The 21,631-nt window shown below is 40.4% G+C and overlaps 1 protein-coding gene across 9 annotated transcripts in view; it reads left to right on the forward strand.

The window, feature by feature from the left end:
* Window positions 1-21,631, forward strand: part of LOC105683833 (glutamate receptor ionotropic, NMDA 2B) — a 91,439-nt gene that overhangs the window by 62,806 nt on the left and 7,002 nt on the right. For 7 of the 9 annotated variants that reach the window (XM_048651757.1, XM_048651758.1, XM_048651759.1 and 4 more), the window contains 8 exons: window positions 2,767-2,945; window positions 3,348-3,762; window positions 6,550-6,733; window positions 6,956-7,097; window positions 12,108-12,337; window positions 20,117-20,264; window positions 20,500-20,683; window positions 21,278-21,417. In XM_048651757.1, the coding sequence (XP_048507714.1) occupies window positions 2,767-2,945; window positions 3,348-3,762; window positions 6,550-6,733; window positions 6,956-7,097; window positions 12,108-12,337; window positions 20,117-20,264; window positions 20,500-20,683; window positions 21,278-21,417 (1,622 nt within the window). The remainder of the gene's footprint in view (window positions 1-2,766; window positions 2,946-3,347; window positions 3,763-6,549; window positions 6,734-6,955; window positions 7,098-12,107; window positions 12,338-20,116; window positions 20,265-20,499; window positions 20,684-21,277; window positions 21,418-21,631) is intronic. The other 2 variants (XM_048651760.1, XM_048651763.1) reach the window with 1 other exon arrangement.

Consider the following 21,631-nt stretch of genomic DNA (forward strand, 5'->3'; position numbering starts at 1 on the left):
TCCACTAATTTGATCGAGGCAAGCGAGCCCCTGGCCTATGAATAAGCCAGAATTATATCGGTGGCTTACAGGGTGGATATACAGCCGGTAGACTGCTACGACAACCCCTTACAGTTACGTTGGCGCGTCGCGCGCGCGTATCCGGGACGGGTCGAGGCCATCGGAATGCGGTGACCTACATTGCCCCTGGTTTTTGCACGAACACAAGCCGAAATGAACTTTGTATGTATGTGCGTACGTCAGGGAACCGATACGGTTACTTGCCCTAAGCCAGTAGCCAACCACCACGGTCGCACCACTACTAGTGAACCACCCAGCTTAAATCAGGAACTAACATTCGCCGCAGCTTTACGGGTACAAAATTGTTCCGGGTTATCGTTATCTTAAAGCGACAGTTCACCGGAAGGGTTCCGATCGATTGATTTTCGTTTCTGAAAACATCGGAAAATTTTTCAAAAATTCAGAAAATCCAATCCTGGACGCATTTTCTATCAGCCGTACGAGTCAACCCTTCGGATTAGAACTGTCGCTTTGGATTTTTTGAAATCGTAGGGAGAAAGAACTATGACGATTGAATATTATGAAACAAGTTTCAAGGAAGTGGCAGAGATAGGCCAATAACGGACGAGTACCCGTAATATTTTGATACTTTAGTTCTTCGAGAGAGAGCGCGTCAAGAACGTACTTCGCACGATTCCAAGAGCTGTCCTCGAAGTGAGGTGGCCCGACAAACGAGACCCCGTTAACATTCATTCAATGTTGAATATACCGGCAGAAAAATAAATCGGAGCTACAGTGTAATCGTAATTTTTTTTTTCAATTTTACATCATTCTATTTGGCCAAAAATGAAGTATTTTTGAAATCGATTGCAGGACGCTTTTCTTACGTATTTTGACCTCAGGAATCCGAATCTGGAAGAAAAATTGACCTATCTCTAAAATTGACCGAGTTATCGCCAATTTTTAGCTTTTTGGGGTCAAAAATAAAAAATTGATTTTTTAGTCTATATTGATGTAATTTGAGCTCAGGAATCCGAATCCGAAAGAAAAATTGATCTATTTTGAAAAATGACCGAGTTATCGCCGAATTATCGCATTTTTTGGCATAAATTTGAGGATATCTCGATGGGAAAAAATCGTAGCTCAATTTGGACAACGGATTCGTGTTCCCGAGGTCAAAATACATAAGAAAAGTGCCATATGATCAATTTTGGAAAATAAAAATTTTTGACCAAAATTTGAAAAAATCGTAAGGGGTACCCCTTGGAAAAATCTCAAATTTTGACCAAAAATTTTTATTTTTCAAAATTGATCGTATGGCACTTTTCTTATGTATTTTGACCTCAGGAACACGAATCCGTTGTCCAAATTGAGCTACGATTTTTTCCCTTCGAGATATCTCCGAATTTGTACCAAAAAATGCGAAAAAATGAGGATAACTCGGTCATTTTTGTAGATAGATCAATTTTTCTTCCGGATTCGGATTCCTGAGCTCAAATTACATCAATATAGACTAAAAAATCAATTTTTTATTTTTGACCCGAAAAAGCTGGAAATTGGCGATGACTCGGTCAATTTTAGAGGTAGGTCAATTTTTCTTCCAGATTTGGATTCCTGAGGTCAAAATACTTCGGAAAAGTGTAATACAATCAATTTTCAAACTACTTTACTTTTGTCCTAAAAATCGATTTTTTTTTGGCTTCTCAAGGGCAATCTCACTTATAATCAGCTCAGGAATCCAAATCTGAAAGCCAAAATTATCTACTCGTGCAATCGATCGAGTAATCATCAATTATTCGCTGTTGGGAGCAGAAAAATTAAGACACATCGATTGGTTTTAGTCGTAGACCCACTTTGATTCATCGCAATCCATGCATGGGTCGAAATATTCGAATGCTTCAATTTACCAACGAGCCCGAGCTTTGCTGGAGTCAGCGCAGCCAGCAGCGTAGCGCTTTGTTGTGAGACGTCACCTTCGGGGCTGAGCAGAGGTGACGCCCCACAACAAACCGCGCGCCCGTGGCTACCTGACTCCCTCGTAGACCCCAGGAATACGAATCCGTTGCTCGAATTGAGCTACGAATTTTTTTCATCGAGATATTCTTGATTTTGCACTCTTCGGATCGGAAAAACTGGCGATAACTCGATAGATTTTATAGAACTCATGCCATCTACAGCAGCCCTTCGAAAATTGAGACTTCTTTTAATTATTTAAAACATGAGTCTCGTCGTCATGGAAACTTAGGGTGCAGCAGATCGGTCCAAATTTGGCTTAAAGTGACTCGGTTGAAATTGATTAGGCTTAATTTGATTAACCTGCAGGTACCGCAATCTCATCTATGGCTGGTAAAGCTCAGAGCTGTGGTAACTTAATCCTGGGTACATCCTAATCATAGCCGCCCCTAATATTAGATGAATGAAAGAAGATGATAATTCGAACTAATCATATTGAAAAAGAAACAGATTGGGAAAAAACAATTTACTACCCCTTTCAGACCTCTGAATACTTCAAAGAAAATATCGAACGTTGAAGAAACAGGTGGCTGCGGAATCCGCGCATTCTTTCTATGCAATTTTGATGGCAATCGATGTGCGATGTTTCTCCATCTATTGATCCCAGATCTGAAATGGACGTTCAATACGCGAGACACTAAAAGCGAAAAAACGGACACGAAATACGTTCTGCATGGTTCTACGATGTTGCATTATGTCCACAGCACTCGTCTCGATGACTTTCAATTCACGAAAAGAATTCTTCTGTTTCAGCCATATTGCAGTCGTTGTGCCAGGATTTTCTTTCCGTTAACGTATCAGCCATCCTTTACCTCATGAATTACGAACAATACGGGCGGAGCACAGCAAGTGCTCAGTATTTTCTGCAGTTGGCGGGTTATCTCGGGATCCCCGTGATTGCTTGGAATGCTGACAACTCTGGCCTTGAAAGGGTGAGTGCGATATTCAGGTTTTCAGAGTTCACTCCCCGCTTTTATATCCGATTCGACCTCAAAGAAGCACTTTCTTGAAATGGATGTATATCATCGGGGATCGAATACTCGGTGATTCTTTTTTTTTTTTTTCTTTCGATTATTTTTGAACTCGGTTATTACTTTTCTTCGACCAAAAAAAAAAAAAAAAACGAACTTCAAACGAAAATTTCAATCGCTGTTGCCTCAGGTTTTTATCAGATTGTTTATCAAGAAAATTCCCATAAATTTAATATACACGTAATTCGTTGATCCGCGAATGGGGGATCGCTGGTACAGAGGTGAGGGAAGTTCTCCGAACTTTTGCTTACTCGGTGGGTTTTTGTCCGGTACGAGCAAACAACGCGTTTATTTCTCTTTCAGAGGGCCTCTCAAAGCAGTCTGCAGCTCCAGCTTGCCCCGTCGTTGGAGCATCAAACCGCAGCGATGTTGAGCATTTTGGAACGGTACAAATGGCACCAATTCAGCGTTGTGACTTCGCAGATAGCCGGGCATGACGACTTCATTCAAGCAGTCAGAGAACGTATTTCCGACATGCAGGACACATTCAAGTTCACCATACTGAACGCCGTGCTAGTCACGAAACCTGAGGACTTATCAGAACTTGTCAATAGCGAGTCCAGAGTGATGCTTCTCTATTCCACACGGGAGGAGGCGATAGAAATATTGAAAAATGCGAAGAATCGTAAAATCACCGGGGAAAATTACGTCTGGGTGGTTACTCAAAGTGTCATTGAAAACTTACAGACATCGTCCCATTTTCCAGTCGGCATGCTCGGTAAGTCTCATCGCTACACATATTATACACATCATGAAATTGCAGGTTTCGGTCAACATCGACCTTTCCCCACAAAATTTCAATAATTCTTTTTTGCCTGTTGTCAATTGCCTCTTTTTTCTCCGCTTATTCGATTGTTTGTTTTTCACACTCTATATTATATCAATCTATATTTCCTCTCTGGTTTCTTCTCAAGCACATTTCAGATAACTTATTCAGTCAATCGGAATCCTTACCGGTGAGAACCGCTCTGAAAAAAAAAAAACATCGATACTTATCCTTGTCGGTGGAAAGCGTCGGGGGTTGGATACTGAAGCGAGGGTTGAACGCCTCTGGTTTATTCGTAGTTTAATCTCATCGTTCGATGAAAAATGTGGCTGACTAGGTATCCGAAAGAATAGCTGGAATATTCCATTTATTTGACGGTCGATGTGTTCCATTATATCGTATTTTGTCAAATTTATTTATGGTCCGGGTCTCGTAATACGTAGAAAAAGGATAAGATAAAGTGAAGCGAGACCAGAATCTGTGCCGAGTAGACGTCATTTGTTTCGAGGATGAAAGGGCTTCAACTTTAAATTCAAGTCACGCGGAAGGATACGGCGTAAAACGGAAGAGAGTAATTTCATTGCGTTTCTCCCAGAGGTCTGGATGTAGCTACGAAGGTTGGAAGGTAGACCGTCCTCGTAATACCCCGTTTCTTTTTGATCCAAGACAATATTTAGGTAACTTTTTCAACTGATTCAGAACCCGGTGATAAAAGTTTTATTTATCCGTGGCAACCTCACGACTTTTCGTTCGGTCATTTAACAGATTCTACATTTTCTCGTTCGGCAGGATCAATTTATTTGGAGAAAGACATCTTTTTTTTTTTCTCAGACATTTGCATACTGATCGTTTGAGTAATTAAAGTTGGGCTGTCTGCTGCATAATTCTTTTTTCCATCTCATTACCCATGTTTTTTCTTTTTTTTCCCTCGGAGAACGTTAACGAATCTTGAGCAGAGTACAGAAGAATTTTCAACCGAAAATGTAATAACTGCAGACTTCGAAATGCCGATGAATTATACTTTTGTGAAGTATGGTAATTGCAGTTTTGAATATTTATGCGAACCAACTGAGAATCTCGAGTCCTCCGAGAGGCTTTGAATTGCTGCTCTTACCTTGAACGACGTCTTGATTCAAGGTGGCGCCACAAAAGTTCAGGTTCCTCATTTAGAAAATAATACGAACATTTTTATTACCTACCCCTTCTCCCTAATTGGAACAAACACCTCTTTAATTTCAGGAGCGAAACTTTCGCGACCCTCGCGGATTAATTCTCTCATTACGTAATTTATATTCACCAAAAAATAAATCCCTCCTAAACAAAAGTTACGCAAAATTCACCATCCAATACATTAACGTACAAAATTTGAATTGTCTTCTTCAATCATTGCAACATCGTCTGCACCGATTGTTGTGAAATTTTCAGCAGAAGAGTTTTTTTTTATTTTTCTTTTCCACTTTGCCTGATGAGCTATTCACATTCAACAATTCGCATCGCGAAAGCACCTGCGATGAAAAGTCGAGACGTTCATAGCCAATATCTGTCCATTTTACGAAGTAATTAAAAATGCAGCAATCTCGGAAGTTCAAAGTAATCAATATCAAACGTACGAGCGTAGATACTCGATGAGGTTAATATAGTAAATACACAGTTTATGAAGTAGTCACTGTACAATATCGTTATCCGTGCGACTATTTCAAAACCAATTAACCGGGGGGTATGCCGATCAAAAGATTGCGGTTTGACGTTATACCGTTCAATTTATTACCTACCATTAAAGCGCACCTCCAATGAAATTTACCTCCACGTATCGCCAAGGTATCGACTGGATTAGCGTTCTTTTTTTCTTACCTTTTGGTTGAAGCCGGTTTCGAAGATTCAGTTTCAAAGAAGAATAAAAAATCAACATTCTTCCACACCAAACTTTTTAAGCTTCCAAAAGTTTTGTTTGTTTCCAAAACTTACCGTGACTAATCAATGTTATCTACTGTTGTACGGCATACCTATACTCACCTGGAGAACATGATCGGAGGATAGTACCGAAATGGTTTACCCAGAAATTCCAGAATCCAGTCGTCCGTCGGTTAGTAGCCCCCATGAGAAATTAGAGACCTGCACTTTAATCACGTGGACAGGTAATTAATTAGCCTGAGAGAAAATATTCACACTGTACAAAATAACCGCGAGGTTGCTTTTCCTTCGAACGTTTCTGCAGAAACTTTTTTCGGTCCAGTCGTATAAGAGGAGGAAAAAAAAAAACTAAAAAAAAAAACCAAAAAAAACGCGAGACGCGACTGTGAAAATTTTTATTGAAAATTCTGAACGATTGAAGAAACGTCTTCGCTGATGCTCCTTTAGAAAGGAACGTGCCGAGATTTCAATTTCCTATTCGGTTTTCGAGGCCAAATATGCACTCCGCATTTATCGCGCGATATTTTTACCCAACGATTTCCTACCCGCCCGAAGAGATATCAGAGAGGATATGTAGACCTACGTATAAGTACACTCATATTTATATATACCATTCGTCCGTCATAACATTACTTCCATATCATGATTTCAATATATTATAATCCATCGATCGCATGTGAGATGCGGAAGGGAAGGAGGGTAGTGCAAATGATAAAATGGTTCCAGTTTTAGTCGATCCACCACGTTAGGTAGAGATGGAAATTTGTCATTGGAAATAAAAATTCGGCAAACATCATCGGTGGAAAACGAATGTTCCGTGTGTTGCAGGGGTCCACTTTGACACCAGCAGCGCAAGCTTGGTCAACGAAATAACGACGGCTATAAAAGTGTACGCCTATGGCGTTGAAGATTTCGTCAACGACCCGGCAAACGCCAATAGAAGTCTCAACACACATTTGAGCTGCGAAGGGAACGGAGACTCCAGATGGAACACCGGTGATAATTTTTTCAGGTAATCCAGACGTTATACCGCAGTCTATTTTTCAACGATGTCATACCTTCGCGGCAACGAATGAAAATTCATTTTCCGAGTATCAGACGGCGTTTTGGAAATGAGAAAGTTTGAAAATGATACGATTCGCCTGTGAAAGCTTTCGATCAGCGATTGCACGGTCAAGGAGCACGGCGAATTCTGATTCGGAGGCCGCTCGATTGAAGCATTTGTGGTTTACAGGTATTTGAAGAACGTCTCCGTTGAAGGGGACCAGGGTAAACCGAACGTGGAGTTTACTCAGGATGGAGTGCTGAAAGCAGCGGAATTGAAGATCATGAATCTCCGACCGGGAGTCAACGAGCAGCAGCCAATTTGGGAAGAGGTGAGAACCAATTTTGCTAATTAATCGTAGGCAAAATTTAATTTCGTAATTTTCATGCCATCGATACGCGATCCGTTTTGCACTCGCTCGAATTTTCCGCCGATCCTGATGAACGTACGTTGAAAATTTTCCTCAAATCGACAACAATTATTCTGAGCGACGGATTTGAATTTCATTGAAACGATCATCCGAGATTTACCGAATCAACCTGTTCCCACTTTCTCAGATTCAACCTCCGCGTTAAGTCTCCTCTCGCTCCGATCCTTGAGTTAATTAATTTTCCAATTCACTACCGGACTAGCTCTCGCTTAATCCGCTGATTATCAGGATTAGTTTCTGCTTGATGGATAATTACCGTATAGATTTGTAGCGGAATCTAATTGCTGATTAAAAATCGGACGATACCGCGTGTCGAATAAAGCGTAGGAAATCACATGGAAATTTCAATTATACGATGAAATATAATAAAATAATATACAAGGTACAACAAATTTGTCAATCGACGGAATAATGACGTCACCTTCGGTCGAATTCACTTAATTCATCTGCTCCACACCTCGTTTGTTTTCGGGGGTTATACGGTGCCGGCGAATTCCATTATTGCGAAATTAAAGCGTTTCTGATTATACCTACTGGGTTGAAAATTTAGCACAGTCCTCGCGCGAGGAGAAACTCAGATAATTGAGTTGAGCTAATTAAATTATTGGGTTCACTTGGCTCGGTACCTAAGGTAACGGTGTTTTCAGAATAGTGTTCCGTGTTAACATGGAACTAGAAATATTTTCCAATTAAAACTTTCACGATATATGTCTACAGTTTCACTCCGATGTACGTAAGGAAGAAAAAATTTCACACCCTTGTTGTGAACCGAAAAAAAATTGACCGTTTTTTTTTGTTTTTAACAAAAATGTAAACTATATTCTCTGGTGTGAATTCGAAAAATAAAGATCAAATTTTTCCCCGTAAGAATAATAATGATTGCAAGTGGAAGAAATAGAACGTGGGTTACGCCATCCTAGTTTTTTAATCCGTCGCATTAACTTTAAGAGTGTGTTTAACAGTCGGTTTGATAACAGCGCGCGATAAAAGTGGTCGGCAATTCCAAATTCTGAGGAGACTTCTTTTCCCAGCTTCCGTCCGTCCATTCAATCGCTCATCCGGCCTCTTTTTGCGAGCTTTATTGGAAGTCGATATTGAGGGTGATATGTATAGTACACATACCTTTCCCACAGGATATACCAACCGAAGTGGCTGCCGACTGATGTGTTTTTTAAAATCATATGCGATATTGTTATTCAAATTCAATGATATATCCGAATACTCGCAGCCATTACCTATACCTTCTTCTATTTTTGAAGACCAACTTTTTGTTCTTGCGATTTAAAAAATGTTTTTTTTTTTTGCCGACGTTAAGCACACCGTCAGTTTATGGTGATAGTTTTCACGTCATCGATGATATTTTCACGAATCGAGATAACGAACGGGAGGAACGTGTTTTGGAATTTAAAATCGGCATTTTGTTAGCTGGAGTTCCTTTCCTCTCCCACCGTTCGAACAGGAAACGAACCTTTATGCAATTCAAACTAAGCGCTCACAGGCTACTTTATTCGTTCTTCGTCTTCTTCTTATTTTTCTTTTCAACCAAACGTTAGTGTGGTTCGTTTACACGATGAAAGGGCACTTTTCATCCCTGGAGTGTTGAAAGCTTATTATCATTCCTCGGTAACCGTACGCGCGAGTGAACTTCATCAAGTATTTAAAAGGTCTTTTTTTCTTCTTCCTGTTAACGGTATACACCCTTACAGGTATACGTACGAAGTAATTCGATTTTTCGCTAAGAAATTTTTAGGTGTACACTAGTTGCTTGCTACACTTCTCACGATTATCACTCAGCCGGAAGTCTCCCCGGTCGGTACGTCTCGTAATTTATTTTGTCGCCTTCTTCTTCTTCTTCCTTTTCATAATATGACGCAATGTAATGGAGTTGCGTAATTAAACAGGAGTTTCCAACCACTGATGAATCACTAGAGCCTTCAACCTTCCCTTCCTACATTTTCCCTCTCTCTCTCTCTCTCTGCCCTTCTCCTTACCTCGCTCAACGTGATGTCAACGCTTTGACACCGATGTGGAAGGCGGTCTACCGTCTTTAAGCTTCATATCTACGTCGGCGATGTTCCGTGCACAGAGTCATAGCTCAGCCAAGACTCTAGAGGAACCCGAAAGCAAATGGTTTTGACGGTGAATGTAAATTAGTTTTGTCTTATCTGCTAGGAACCGTACGTACACCTATCCGTGTTTGGTTGTCTCACAATTGTTCGAATGAGCACGAAATCATTTCGTTGGTTATTGTGTCACCCGGTTCATTTCAGTGATAAGATATCAACGGTGCTAACGATACGTCCAATTAAAACATCCCTTCTCGTCACACCGATCGAAAAAATTGAGCATGCCTGATATCTTCCTGCGATTCTCTCTTGAATACCGTCGATTGATTTTGAAATTGAGGCCAGATCTCACAGGTCATATTACATGCCCATTAGACCCTCTCCCCCACCCATCCTTCGGAACAGAAGGTTGTTGACCTAGAATATTTAATAGATTCGTGTGATCCAGCTGAATCTGATATTAGCGAATAGATTATCATGATGAATAACAAAAACGGTTATCGCGGTTACGGGGAGGAGGGTTGCGAGTAATTTGGGGCAAGAGGTGAAGTGAAATTTTGAAAAAAAAAACACATAGGTCACAGATGTATTTGTTTTTGTAATAAGTGTAGAAATGAAACGGATAATTTAAGTATCGAATAACACTTTGACCATTATACGGATCGAGCTTTTTCACACCTACCTCCGTGAAGAATGTGCGCGACAGTTTTCGCTTAGCTATAATTGGGTCATCTGCTGCCATTAGATGAAAAAGGTTTCAAATTGCTGCCGATGCACGTTCTGCGGGATACGCTAAGGATCAATTTCTCACCTGTACATATATACAGTAGAGAAAACAAGAAAACGAACAGAAGAAAGATTGTGAAAATCGAAGTGAACGATTTTAACGGTGTTTGAATAGTTTCCATAAAATCGAGGTCTCGTCGATTACCCATTATCGTCATTGTTACTGCTAAAATATTTACGTTCGTTTATTTCGCTTTTTCGAAAGGGTCTGACGGTGCCGAAGTTCCTCTGGTCGAATCGGGGGAATGATAAATTTTTTTTTGGTAAAGTATAAAGTTCGTAATAATTTCGCATAGTCGACTATCCGGTTGAGAAAATGCTGAGTCGTGTCCCGATAACTGCCCCAAGAGTGTCGCCAACTGCCATCCGAGTCGACGTTGAAATGGAAAAAGTTCAACACTCCGAACGGACTTAAGAAACACCGGAACTAAAAGCCGAAAACGCACTTTCGGCAGGACTTTGCTCTGGATAAAACGAAACACACCGAGAGTGCTAATCGCGTTTTATTTCTCACTTTGCCGTTTCATACTCCTCCGCACTTTCGGTTTGAAGATATTTCGAAGTGTTAAAAAAATTTTTCCATCGATCAATAAATACTACATCGAAACCGTTGTGCTTTCGGGGTTAATTTAGAAGTTCGGTAACGCTCTCGGTTTTGATGATCTCCGCGAACGTCGACGGTGTTTTCACACCGATGATATCGAAGGCTGCAGTGCTCACAAACGTAATTTGGAAATTCTCCGCTGATGACAATCCAACAAAGTAGCCTGTTAAGTGCTAATTAAAGAGTGTCAAAGAAAACCTTTTCGCTACATCGCCTCGGGTATAAAAGACGAACTTCGAGGTGTTCAACATCTCCGGGATAATCCATTATCTAATTTTATCGGTCCGCAATTTTCAAGTTTCCGTTACAAGAAGGGAAAAAAAAGAGCGCCACGGAGATGGGGACCGGTCCGGGATCCTAATTTCGCACTCCGTCCTCGCGTATATTCGACCGCCGAATGAATGATCGTCCGATCCATGCCAATCTTATCGACCCTACCCACCACACGGTCAACTTTCTTAAATTGTCATCGATCAAACCACTCTTGTCTCAAACCCCACGGTAGGGTCGTCCCACGATACGCTACGCGAGTTTATCATCGAGTTATCATCTCGTCGTTGCGTCGCTAGTCCCCAGTTATTTATTGCAATCGTTTTCCTTCCGGCTTACGTCTTTTCACATCTTTTTTTTTTGGTAATTTGTTGAGGAATTCTTTTTTCAAATAGTGGAAAAAATTTGAACAGGCTCGTGAATCGACGAAGGATTCGAATTTTGACTCGAACAATATCAAGCGTTATCAGACTCCGTGGGTAGTTCAGACAGCCGAGGCTAATAACAAACAAAATGACTAACGGCTGCTTATCTTCGAAAGCACACGTTTCTGAATCTTATCCATGGCGTAACATACGAGGGAGCTTGCGACCTCTCACCATCTTTGTGCTCGTGCTTAAGCGTCGAACAAATGGAAGCTACATGTTGACAAGGTGCTGGCAATGAGATAAGCGCACGGTGTTTATCACCGTCAAGAAACCGTGCAAAGCTCAGGTGAAGGCGCCAGACAACCTCCAGCAGTAGATATGACATGAGTAGGTGATCAACTTGGCGAGCTTACCGCGGCAGCTAAAGGCTAAATAATAACCGACTCTGCTGATATTATTTGCGGCGACTGAATCTCCTTTACAACTTACGAGAGCTCTGAGCACTACGAATGTAAAAAACTCCATATATATCATGGCGGTGAACTCAGTTTTCAAGCTCGGCTTCCGTTTAACCGATGAAAAAAGTCCTGTCCTGGAAATCGGTCGCTTTAAACTTGACGGATGTCCTAGTAAATATCCGAACTTACGAAGTTATCTATTTTTGATGAGGTCACTCTGATATCTTTGCACAGTTTAATTCATCGAGTCTTTTTTTTTTTTGGTTTTTTAAATAACTATCCGGTATTAAGCGGGTAGATGAAGATGAGTTGACCTAGTGAACGTAGATCTCGTCGATTGAATAATTCAATCTTTACAGATCGGCGTTTGGAAATCCTGGCAGAAGGAGGGGCTGGATATCAAGGATATCGTGTGGCCGGGTGGATCTCATACTCCACCTCAAGGAGTGCCGGAGAAATTTCATCTGAAGATTACATTTTTAGAAGAACCACCTTACATAAATTTAGCATCACCCGACCCGATCACCGGCAAATGTTTGATGGACAGAGGTGTTTTGTGCAGAGTCGCCAAGGAGTCTGATATGATTGGGTGAGTCCAGATTTTCCCATCCCGTTGCATTCGTTGAATTTTTCATCGGCAAACGCGTAACGAGTGAATCCAATTAGATAAAACGCCCGTTACTTGTTACGCGAAGAATGTAGTAGGCAAACTTTGAACCGCGAAGAAATTTTCGATGCAAATTTACCCGACTTGATTGAAAATTGAGGAGCGAGGTGCCCGAGGCTGTGTCAATTGCTCGAGTAATCAATTTATCGCCGAGGGATCGCGCTTCACGCTTACCCGCGAATTACTTACTCATCACCCTCCGCACCGATGCCCGTGGATTTCGGACGAACGTAAAAAATTACAACAATTGTAATGACAAAGCGGAACAAGTTTCCGCGTACAAAAAATTCGTGTCTTATTTTTTCGTTATTCTTTTTAGGTTTAATTAATTTTGTAAAGCGTTGTGTGAATACGAGAATAATCTCCGCGCTCGGTTATTTAATTTAAAATTGTAAATAGATAAGTGCAACGCTGGTTGTAATTAAAACGGACAAATAATGAACAACGGGGAACAACGTTACACACGGTAATAACGTCCAACGCGATACGTTCAGTGGTTAACTTAATTGAAACGATGTAATATAACCACAGCTTAGAAATTTAATTTTCCACATTGCAGGCGAAATAAAATATGACTAAAACAGGCCGCGCTACAACCGCAACGCGTAAACCTGCACCCACCTTCATTAAAGGCATATCAGCAACGCTTGCACCGACATACCGGGTGATCCACTCAGAACTGATCCCAAAGTTTAGTCAATTTTCAATGACGTTGTTATCGATACCTGGCAATTGTGTCAATTGAAATGATGTCCAGGTAAAAATAAAAAAAAAAAATAAAAAAGCACACTAATTCGTGCCTTTCGTGTTCGATAAGAATGAGGTATACGTATATCTAGATGCAGGGATACAAAGAACGTTCCTGTAATTAACACTGTTAACTAAGTTTCCATGAAATTCACCCTTCTGAGACTACCTCCTTTTTAGACGACTCAAAGGGTCTGACCCTCCTGCTTCTGTTAACTCAACTCTATTAACCGTTCACTGGTAGTAAGATTTCGTCTTGTGAACGGAATGAAAAGAAAATGAAACATAGGGAGGGTAGTAGTTCGGATAGCAGCGGCCGGATAAACTAAGGAAGAAGGAAAAAGGAACTTTATTAAATGAAAAGAAACAAAACGATCGATTTCATCCTCTATCTCCTTCTGGCATAGGCACATACAATATCGGCGACAGAAATGAAAATGTTCTGGAATATAAGGTAGGAAACCTGGTTCAGGTTTATTGGATTTATCTTGTATCAGATATATATATATATATCAGCCCTGGTACAAATAAGACGAACAAGCTTCGAAACGAAACACGCTCTGAATAAACCTAAGGGAGCTTTTTTCGTTTCCTCCGATTGAGTAAAATTATATTTCACACCGAAAAAACATTGCTTCTTTTATCTGCGAGCTTTCATCGAGGACCGTTCGTTCACTTTTTCCATCGCTTCTTTCCATTTCATTTTTTTTTTCCCAATCATTCGTTTCTCTCGTGGCTGCGACTGTGATGTATAATTAAAACTTTGTTGGAATAGGAAATGGAAAAATGAATCGACGCGGTAATTCTGAACGTAAAAATGTATCGTCGGTGAAATTTCTCTGGCGAAGCTCCCTTTCCAGCCACCTATCCGACCGGATAAAACACAATCGGCGAACAGGTATTTCCCGGTGGCAATTAACGAGGCAATCCTTTAGCTCGGCTCATATTTTAAGTCTCCGTTTCGTTCCTTAATTATTTTTTATCGCGCGAAGCTCGAACCTCGACGTCGGTACTTCGACCAATAAACTGTGTTCTCTTAACTCGGTTTTATACTGATACACCGGGAGCACTATACCGGCGAAGATTTAATCTGATTGAAACGGATTGTCGACGTTATTTCATTAGTTTTACTCGCCCGATGCATTAGGGTCAACCAGAACTTTCAGGATATCCTCCCTGGGGCGTAAAAGGGTGAGCTACGGTGAAGGAGACTCTTCTAATTCACGTGATTCACCGTTTACTTGGTGTTACTTTTTTTCGGACAAAGAAAAATCGAAATCCTACCGAAAGCTCTCCCTCGTTCTTCCAACCGATACATACCGGTAACCCACTTTCTTTCGATAACACACCTCGCACAACTCATAAAACAATTTTTCGGTATGTCTCTGATAGAACAACCTCTGTGATATATATTTTTCCGTAGTAAATTGCTCCTTGAAATGGCACGATAAAACGCGTTGTAGTTGCCGTTGTAAAATTTAGCTGACGGGTACCTTCAAGGTTCGAAGAATATGAGCTAACACAATAAAATATAATCCAAGTGCACGGTATAACGCTGTACCGCATTGATTTTTTATTTCATTTTTATTGAATTTTCAAAGATGAGGATGAATTCTATTTGACAAGCATCTTTTCACGTTGTTCCTGCAGAGCTCAACTTACGAGTAAACCTGTAATCGTTGCAAGGAAAAATTTCAAGTCGAGACAAGGCGCTGTATTTCATGAAGCATAACATATTTCAACGCCATTTTGTTGAAGTATATAAAGAATTGATGTTTAACGGAAGTCGCGGCACTTTTTCTTCTTTGCTCTTCCTTTTCTTCGGTTATAAGTAAAGATCGAGCGCTGGTGTTGAGTGACAACGGTCGCATACGTCAAAAAGTCTTTGCGGCAAGTGAAAGGAGTCGAAGCTTCTCACGCCTACGGTTACTCCTGCAAACCATCCTGGATGGCATACGGAGTTATGACGTCGTTACTGGAAAAAAAAAAAAAAAAAAGGAAAGAAATATATCTTACTAGAAAGGGGAGAATATGCCACTGTAGCAAATTGAAAGGAAGCAATGAACCAGGGCGATAACTTCTTTGCGAAGCTGAAATAACAAAAAAAAAAAAAAAAAAAACAATAAATAACATAATACGTCGGAGAACTTCTCACTCATCGTCATTTACAGGAACTTCTTACCTTTTAGTGAAATATTTTAGCAGGGACGAGATTTTTTTTGATTCTATTCAACTTCTTTCTCTGCTTGTATAAATCTTCATTAATCGCCCACGTGATTTTAATTTGGTTTCTTTATCCGTTTAATTCGAGTCTTACTGGAAAATTTATAACTCTATAGACGTACGTATGTAATCCTTCGCGCTGGATGAGGGCTGTATTTTTCCAACACATTTGAATAAATCCAGTAAAAAAAGAGAGAAAAGAAAAACTACAGGATGAGGATAGGATCCACGCTAAGTTTGAAACTGGAATTCAGCAGTAGCTTGATCTAAAAATAATGAGTTTCTTTTTTACCAAAGATGCATTACACGTGCACGGAAGTTTTCCGGACAGCGAGAGGTCGGTGTGCTTTTCTGAGGAATGAAATTTCCCCTATTTTAATCCAGCAAACCCGTCGCTCGCCGGAAACGCGAAAATTCATCGGGGAGACGATGGAGCTTGGAACGTGATGCGGTAAACTTGAATCAGCTTTTGACTTACGCTTTCGCGTCGTCAAAAGATGTTGTAATTTTTATCCAACGTTTCCGTTTTACCGGAGGAGTCCTGCCGGAAATTAGACCTCTGGATTTCCGTAAAAAACGAAATCTCGCAATTAAAATTCAGGAGATAATAAAGCGCCGTTGGGACATTTTTTCTCAGCACGATAAAGAAAAAAAACGAAAAGAAAATTCTTTTTTTCCGTGTCCCTGGACAACGACGCTCGATTTGTCGAGGGACCCGGAAGGGCGGTGGGGGTACACCACAGTTTTGAAACGAGTTTAAGAGTTCGGAAAAAAAAAGTGTAGCGTCTGATAAGAAGACTTAACATCGTTACCACGGCAAAACCAATAACTTTGAAGCTAAACATCGCGTCAAATATAAGAGAACAAACCAGGATAAATGAGTTGACGCCGCGAGATGAGAGAAGAAGTGGTGTCGTGAAAGAGAAAAGGAAACCGCGGAGGTAAATGAGAAGTGATAGTGAGCAGCCCTGTGCGTATACAACGTACAGGTATAGCGAAACAGAGGCAGAAAAAAAGAGAACGAAAAGAAAGTGAGAGGGGAGAGAAGGATATTTTACCGGTGCAGTATTACAGCACCGCGAAAGGCGGAACTTATGGCGAATCTAATTTAGCCTGAGCCGGCAGGCGTGAACATCTAATTCATCAATTTCCTTGCGGTTGCATGCGACACTTTTATGAGATGCAAAGTGAGACGAATCGCAAGGAATCGGAGCATGAGAAGTTTTAGAATGCCCCTGCAATTTGAAGATGAAATGTCATTTCATTTTATCGATCTACGAGGAAAAAAGTCCACTTTTCTAAATTAACTTGGAGCAAACTTCGATTAGATTTTATACCTGGTCACCATTGAAATTCCGTAAGGGTATGGATTGAAAATGTAAATTGGAAGAGCAGAGACGCCGTAAAATTTTTTCGGTGCACTTTGACGAATTCCATCACGGAATTATTCAGAGAAAACGAGGTATCCGCGTTCGGAAGAGGTGAACGGAAAATTGATCATTTCTAATCGTGAGTCACGGCGGGCTACCGAGTCTTTTTCTGATAAATCTTGGAAAATAAATTGCAAATTCTATCGGAAATGCAGGTCATGACTTTCCATGTAGTAAACGTATAATATGAACGGATTTGCACTGAAATCCCATAATACGGAATTTTTTTTTATCCCTCTCGCTCCTCCCGTCAGATAATCATATTCTCGCGATGAAATTTTCCGTACGTTCGCATCCGTCCGTCCCGTTATTATATCCATACATAGTATCCCATTCATGGTTCGTTCAACCGCACATTTTGTTCTAGGTACCCTAGAATTGTCAACCCCCGGATATCCATAGGTATACTACCACGTTCGAAAGTAAATTCGGTATCTATATTCCACGTCGACGCGTTCAAAAATATTTATCGTTGTCTTCGACCGACGGAAGGACTTGAATACCAAATAGCTGTACGGTGCGTGAACCTTCTGTGACGTCAGGGTCAACCATCCCTAGCGAGGTGGTAGAAATAAAGTCACAAAAGATTCGCGAATCGTGCGACGAAAAATATTCACGTAATGCACATGGTTAACGGTGAGAGTCGATGGCTGTTCGGAATGAAAAAAAAAATTTTGGATCATTTCACGTTTGTTTGAGTTTAACGAGATTTTCGTGCGACTTCAACGGCGCTATTGGTACGCACCTACGAGAAATGAAATATCGCACGAATATCGAAGTCGTGGGGAAAGTGTTCTGGGTATACGCGAAAGATATACGCGGGGGAAAAAAACTCTTCGGGATGATTGGATTTTCGGTTGTCAAGGAATTTGCTTCTGTACGGGAATGTGTGTTCACGTTTGAATAATTCAAATCGGATTTTCAGATTATTCCAAAATCTCTGTGGAGAATAAAACCGGCAACTCGAAAAAAAGAAAATTTAATTTTATATGTTTTAGATCAACGTTCACAGTGAACGCGGTAATCACGAATTTTCAAATAAAATTAAGCCGAGATAACGTTAAACAAACGTCCCACTGTTCTTGACAATCGGAATTCGTAGAGCGAGCTTTTCGAGAATCGTTATATTGAAGCAAATACATAAATCTGTTTACCGAAGCGTAAAACTTTTGTCATTTGTGGTAGAGGAACGAGAAAGGGATCATTAATAATCTTAGTAGTTTATCTGAAGCTCACAGTAATCAATGGTTGCTGTACCTGCTTTGAGTTCACAGCACGATCGCTTCATTTTCATCAGTTTTATGATCTCGATTTTAGTGAACGTCTTAAAAGAAATCAAATGATTAACAGTCCGGATTTTGTCTGGATAAAAAGCGCATTCTCAAATCTTCTATGTCCGATGAATTTCCGTTACACTTTCGGGTCTATTTTTTCACGATTACAAGGGACAGTCTTCATCTTTTAAATTTGCTGTTACTCGAGCCACTGTGTAGTTTAATACCCTGTCCCAGCCGGGCTTGAAACAAGTTGACTTAAAACTATATAACTCTGTGACTAAGAACTTTAATTAGCGCAGTTGCTGTCAACGTCCGGATGTCTCCTCTGATTTCACCGAGTCGTGTCCTGAAGCGTCAATCTTGGAACTACTAGATTCTGTAGACCTTACAAAATTACACAAACTATTCTAGCTGTGCGTTCACCCCGTACATTTTTCAAAAGGAACATACATCAAAGAACATAAGGTTGCGAACGAATGGAAATCAGGGAGGGGTGAAGGGACCTTTTACCGATGTCTTTGGGAAATATAAGTTCGACCTCATCCAACGACCATGTTTTTTTCTAATTCTTTTTTTTTTCATCGCCGCTTAAATTACTTGAAAGATATATTTTCAAGAATTCTTCAATGCGCTTGGAATAACGCAGTTTTTCAGTATCCCTTGTATTCAACCGAACTCGTGCGAAGTGCGAAGTGCGAAGTGGGCCCTTGCGTTGCGCTATGTAGGATTAGAAAGGTGATGAAAAAGGGAGGGGGGGTGGGGGCCGAGAATTTGATAAAGCTCCATCAACGAATTGGCGAGAGTTTAATTAAACCATGTACCGTAACCGCCGACCAGAGTCGAAGAATAGAGAAGAAACGAATACAAAAATTCGAGACAGACGAGCGTCGAGCACAATAGAACTGTGAGCACAAAGCCATTTGAGCGAAAGCCTTATTTTCGGATTCTCGTGCCGAGCGAGGGAGTTTATATTGTAACCTTCGAATTGTCTAATAAAGAATACTTTACGTCCTTGGTATCTCATTTTGGTTTCAATAAAAAAATATTTCCTTTCTCTCGAAACGTCGCACAACGCTACGCCGTTATTCATAATTGCAATATCGTGGTTTTCCTCTTTTTTTTTTTGCGGTTTTTCAATTACCATTTCGGTATTCAAAGTGTTTCTTCACGAAATATTAAATTTCATTTCGCTCGTTATACTACCAACAAAAATCAACAAAATAATACAAATTCCGGGTATGAGAAATAAATCTGACGAACATGCGAGTTCCAACATTTCCCACCCTCCGGATCAGAGTTGAGAGCACTCGTTAGAATTCGAATTAATATTATTCAGGTTTTAATCTCAAATTGTCATCGGATTTTATCCTCATAGCGAGGTTAATTACAGCGTATCTCTACTCCAGAAGTTTAATTGGGATCCGTAATCCTAATTAGAACCATTCGAATAATGCCATACTTTACCGGTATTAGTTTCAACTGATCTAGTTGCACTATTGCTTTGTAAACAAGAAATTGCTTCGTTTTACTGTCCAGACTCAAAAAAAAAAAAAATTGAAACAACAGCAAACGAGTTCACTATTGAAATTGAAGAATGTTTCCACATCATCGTTAAAAAGTTATAGAACTTCTGAGGTGGTTGGAACTTCACAACACCGTCCAGAACATCAGAATCAAATGATTAGATGAAAAAAGAAAAACATGAATCGCTCCAACTCGGGTCAAAAGTACCTCGAACTCGAATGAGATGGAAAACTTTTTGTCCCACTATCCGGAATTAGTTGCATCGACCAATTCAGGTTGGCTTACAAATTTCGCAGTGTAGATCTCTGATGAAAGTATATAATTAACGGAACTTAATTAAGCTACATCTAGTCGGACATCTCATCATCAGTGAACTCGTCGAAAGCGTATTCAAACTTGTAGCGTAAACAGAATCGGACTTTTGTTTTTCATGTCTTGAATAAGTCTGTCTTGTTTTTGACGATCGTTTTTTGAGATGGAATCCATATCATTTGTTACAGTATCGATCTTATGGAGGCTCATAGAAACGAAAGCTTTTTCCAATGCTGCAGTGGCTTCTGCATCGATTTACTTGAAAAATTTTCCGAAGAACTGGGTTTTATCTACGAACTCGTCAGGGTAGAAGATGGAAGATGGGGTACTCTGGAGGTAAATTTATCGAAAAGAGATGTTATTATCGATTGAAATCCCACCAAATACTCAGTCGCCGCGTAAAAATTGCTGAAAAAAAAAAAATCCAATACATGCCCAAAATAAAAAGATCATTTCTGCAGTAAAAGATTGCACAAATTGCGACAATTGCCTTATCGGGGATCTCATCGATGCTCTACACATTGCGAAAGAGACGCATTCAGTGTTTCACCTACTCATTCGTTATTCGTAGAATGGTAAATGGAACGGACTAATTGCTGATCTGGTGAACAGAAAGACCGACATGGTGATGACGTCTCTAATGATAAACTCGGAGCGGGAGGCTGTCGTTGATTTTACAGTACCGTACATGGAAACTGGTATCGCAATTGTGGTAGCCAAAAGAACTGGGATCATATCGCCGACGGCATTTTTAGGTAAGTTTTAAAATTTCATTCGATACGGAGCACAGAGACCGCTGGAATTCCCGGTTTCTCACTATTGTTTCAACGGATCGTCCGCATTGAACTATTTCGATCAGATTTTACCGCCATATAATTCAACTCTTGACGATCCCCGATCCCCGAAGTGTTTGCACGTCAAATCATGCCCTGAGGATATTTCTGTGGGCATAGATGTCAGCCGGCACAATAAAAAACTAATAAAAATCAACCGTTCATATAATCCTAATCGTGAGTCTCACTTTTTCAATTACAATGCCAGAGTCGATCGATCTCATCCTACCGAAGCCATATGCCCATCGAAAACTATTTCATTGGATTAGACTTGTATCAATTATCTCCCAACGACTGACTGATCAATATACCTAATGTTTACCCTACTATGTTTGTTTGTGTAATTATCCGGGATCAGGTGACTCCAAGAATAATTCAGTTTGCGAACAATGACGCGAAGTCGGGAGTAGCATCGAATTGTGAGAAGAGAGAGCGATGCGATTTCTTATCGAATCATTCATTTCCATCGTTCATTTTTTTGGTTTTATTTTTCTTTCCTTTTTGTAATTGTTTCAGAACCATTCGACACTGCTTCCTGGATGCTGGTGGGCTTGGTTGCCATTCATGCCGCAACATTGATGATATTTTTATTCGAATGGCTTTCACCCTCTGGTTTTGATATGAAGGTAAACCCTTCCAGCGCTCCGCAAAAACTGGTACCTTTCATTTTGCTTCTTATTAAATTTTCTCATCGCTTCACTATTCTTCACCTACCACCGTCTTTCACCAATCAGTATTATCATTCTTTCTGTCCGTCTTTCGCTCTATCTGATTTTCTCCACTCTATATATATCGTTTCTCGCTACATCTTTCCTCTTCCGTCGGGCTATGTGCCACATGAAAATTGACTTCCTTCTTTCGTACGTTCGT

Source organism: Athalia rosae, chromosome 3 (genome assembly GCF_917208135.1).
Source record: "Athalia rosae chromosome 3, iyAthRosa1.1, whole genome shotgun sequence".
Taxonomy (NCBI): Eukaryota; Metazoa; Arthropoda; class Insecta; order Hymenoptera; family Athaliidae; genus Athalia; species Athalia rosae.